Source organism: Myotis davidii, unplaced genomic scaffold (genome assembly GCF_000327345.1).
Source record: "Myotis davidii unplaced genomic scaffold, ASM32734v1 scaffold151, whole genome shotgun sequence".
NCBI lineage: Eukaryota > Metazoa > Chordata > Mammalia > Chiroptera > Vespertilionidae > Myotis > Myotis davidii.
In genome coordinates, this window is record NW_006285248.1 from 44,132 (window position 1) to 47,572 (window position 3,441).

Below are 3,441 nucleotides of genomic sequence, written 5' to 3' on the forward strand. Positions count from 1 at the left end.
CTCCGTCACTGAGGCAAGCAAGCCTCATGTTAGTTTCAAGCTGCCTGACTGCCGGCCGCCATCTTGGCTGACAGTTAATTTGCATATCTCGCTGATTAGCCAATGAAAAGGGTAGCGGTCGTACGCCAATTACCATGTTTCTCTTTTATTAGTGTAGATAGTGTTTAATTTTAACATTTTACATGATTTTATAAATGACAACTATTTTTTAATTTACAGTTTATTACAAATCCATTGAATATTCTGGAATGTATGGAGTGAGACAGCAAGATCAAGAAAAATGGTTGAACAACAAAAGTAAGGAGTAAGTACAATCTGAATTTATAATTTATTTAGAAAACACTCATTTTCTTTGCTTTTTAATTTTTTGAGGTGCTTTTGGCCTCTTCTTTTTGAAATTTTTCTTTTTCCTGATGATACTTTTCACGTCTCTGTTGTGTAGCCAGTCATCACGTTCAGCCTCCCACCTAAGCTGTTTGAGACCTGTTGGGGGGAAGAAAGATGAGCACACCCCACTGTAGACTTTTGGAGGCCCACAGAACATCCTACTGAGTAACAGGAGCTTCTGGTCTGCCAGGGTCTACAGTTGTTTCCCAACCACAATGCAAATCCCCTGCTTATTTGTTACTTTCCTTCTGTATTTAATGTCAAAGATTACCATTTTATTTATAAAAGGCCAGAACAGGAAAGGGACAAATGCTCTAAAGATTTTATTTCCCCTGAACCCTTTTTACTGGCAAAAAACAGAGGCCAGTAACTATGACTATCAGAAAAAATTAAAATGTCTAAAAACCATTTATAAAGTCACTTAGCAGAAAAATTCAAGTTACTTACTCGCATTATCCTTGTTAGCCATGGCATTCATGCCAATGTTGTCAAACTTGGATCCCATATTTTCATCCAATAGGTGGCCAAACTTAAAAAAAAGAAAGGGTGGGGGAATACATTTATCAGAAAACTTAAAACAATGCTGAATAGCTAACTTCTCAAAGTAGTACATTACCCTTTACCTCTTCAGCAGATACAAATAGGTTGGAGTCACTGAGGTTTCTTTTCTTTTTTTTCCTGGGTCCTAAAAGAAGTATAAACCTAGATTATTAAATTGTAAATTCCAATGATGTTGGAAAAATAGAAATGTTTCAACATGACTTTGTTAAAAAAATTTATATTGGGGATAAAGTACAAAATTTTCAATTATTTTCTAACACCATTAGGTAGCTGGTACTAAGACAGAAATGTATTTAAGAGTTAGTATATACTACTTTTTAAAAAGTATCCTAATAGAATTGTTCAGATAATTTTATGTCTTCTTGCCTTTCAGATTTGGCCACTGATCACAGTTTATCCTATTTCATTCTATCAAGCACGATTAAATTTCCAAAGTTGACATGGATAGATTTTGGAATATTTAAGGCAAAATGTAAATTCTAATTAAGCCAGACGTTTTATTCTTTGGACTGTGAAGAAATTTATGGAAGGTATGCTTATTATGTTATAAATCAAGTTTTATTTACACCACTCAAAATAAAGTGGTTCTCCTTTAAAAAAAAACACACCTATAATTCTGGATATGTAAACTTTTCAAAATAGATAAAAAAGTAAAATCTATTTTTTAATACTACAATTTGCATCTTTGATAGCAATGTCTCTGGCACTACTAGAATCACTTTTTAAAAAAAGCTGTACTAAGGAATAAAATTTGTCATAAAATTCAGCTGTTGTAAGTGTATAATTCAATACTTTTCAATTAATTTACAGAGTTGTTCAGCTGTTACCACAATGCAATTTTAGAATATTCCCATCAACTCCAAAAGATCCCTAGTGTCCATTTGTAGTAACATGATCCCTCCCATGAAGGCTTTGCCTTTTCTGGATCGATCGATCTATCTATCTATCTATCTATCTATCTATCTATCTATCTATCTATCATCTATCTATCTATCTATCTATCTATCTATCTATCATCTATCTATCTATCTATCTAACCCTAATACGCAAATAGACTGAATGGTGGAACAACCAATCGCTATGATGTGTGCTGACAAACAGGGGGGGAAAGTGAAACGTGCTGACCACCAGGGGGTGCATGTGAAACATGGCACGCTTCCGCAGCAGGTGGGATGGTGGAGCAGGTGAGTGGGAGTGCCAGATCAAGGTGGGTCGCTGGTTGCTGTCATCAGGGCAAGCCTCTAGTGGTTACTGAAAATTCTTTGCTCCTGTGCGCTGCGGTCCCGCCAGGCACTCGCACCCACTGCCAGTGCCGGAGCTGCTGCTCACATCCACTGCTAGTGCCAACTCTGCTCTTGCCTGCTGCTGGCCCTGATCATGCCTGAGGGCTTCTCCACCGCGCCTTGCTCCTGAGGGGTGATTGGGGCAGTAGCCGCTTGTACCTGCTGCTGGCGCCGGCCCCAACTGCTCCGTGCTGTCAGTGGGTGCGAGTGCGGCCGGCACTGTCAGCACATGGGAGTGGCAGGAATGGGGCTGCTGGCAGAGGGGCCGGGGGCCAAGGCGGGAGAGGCTGGGCGGGGGTGTGGAGGATGGACAGAGACCCAGCCCTGTGCCCACCACAGCCTCGTGGCCCACAGTTCCTTTCAAGGCGCATGAGTTCATACACTGGGCCCCTAGTTTTATGTAAGTGGTTTTCTGTATCTGGCTTCTTTCCTTTTATCATAACAGTTTTGAAGCTCATCCATATTACAGCATGTACCACCACTCGATTCCATCTTACTGCTGAATAATATTCCATTACATGGCTATACCATATTTTACTATCTAATCATTAGTCAATAGACATTGGGCTGTTTCCACTTTTTGGCTATTATGAATAATGCCACTATGAACAATTGTGTACAAGGCTTTATGTGAATATACCAGAGCCCCTTTTGATAAAGTAGTTTCTAGAGCATTTCATCTTAATTTTTATCAAAGTGAAATGTATGTTATATTATTTAAGAATTATTCACAATACTATTATTGAATATTTTATCTTAGGCTAAAATGCTCATTAGCATAGGATTAGGAAAGTTTTGTTTTTCATTCATCTTATAGGTACAGAGCTATAACTTCAGTTAGTATATACTTCTGCTGCAAGGTTTGATTATCCTTAAGAATATCCAACATTTGTAAATTAAGGTAGAGCCCTCAGGATCAATTAATAAGTCTGAAATTCCTTTGCTTCTTGTTTTGTTTTAATCAATTCTACTATGTACACTTTAATTGGCATCCAAAACTATTAAGATTTTAGACTGGGAGAACCAAGATGGCAGCATAGGTAAACACCGGAGTTTGCTGCCTCGAACAACCACTTCAAAAATACAACTAAAAGACGGAACGGACATCACCCAGAACCACAGGAAAGCTGGCTGAGGGGAAATTCTTCAACTAGAAGGAAAGAGAACAGCATACCCAGACTCAGAGGAGGCGCAGTGCGGAAAATACAAA

The 3,441-nt window shown here is 38.7% G+C and overlaps 2 protein-coding genes across 4 annotated transcripts in view; one reads left to right on the forward strand and one right to left on the reverse strand.

Moving 5' to 3' along the window:
- The window catches only part of LOC107181849 (protein CEBPZOS-like), a 32,047-nt gene extending 30,333 nt beyond the window's left edge, over positions 1 to 1,714 (forward strand). For 2 of the 3 annotated variants that reach the window (XM_015558865.1, XM_015558864.1), the window contains 2 exons: positions 220 to 304; positions 443 to 769. In XM_015558865.1, coding sequence (XP_015414351.1) covers positions 220 to 304; positions 443 to 521 — 164 coding nt within the window. In that variant the 3' untranslated portion in view covers positions 522 to 769. Of the gene's footprint in view, positions 1 to 219; positions 305 to 442; positions 770 to 1,321 lie in introns of those variants that run through there. The other variant, XM_015558866.1, reaches the window with a different exon arrangement.
- Positions 205 to 3,441, reverse strand: part of CEBPZ (CCAAT/enhancer binding protein zeta) — a 24,214-nt gene continuing 20,977 nt past the window's right edge. The window contains exons 14-16 of the mRNA XM_006755901.2: positions 1,011 to 1,072; positions 835 to 916; positions 205 to 483 (exon numbers count right to left, since the gene is read on the reverse strand). Of these exons, the coding sequence (XP_006755964.1) occupies positions 344 to 483; positions 835 to 916; positions 1,011 to 1,072 (284 nt within the window). The 3' untranslated portion in view covers positions 205 to 343. The remainder of the gene's footprint in view (positions 484 to 834; positions 917 to 1,010; positions 1,073 to 3,441) is intronic.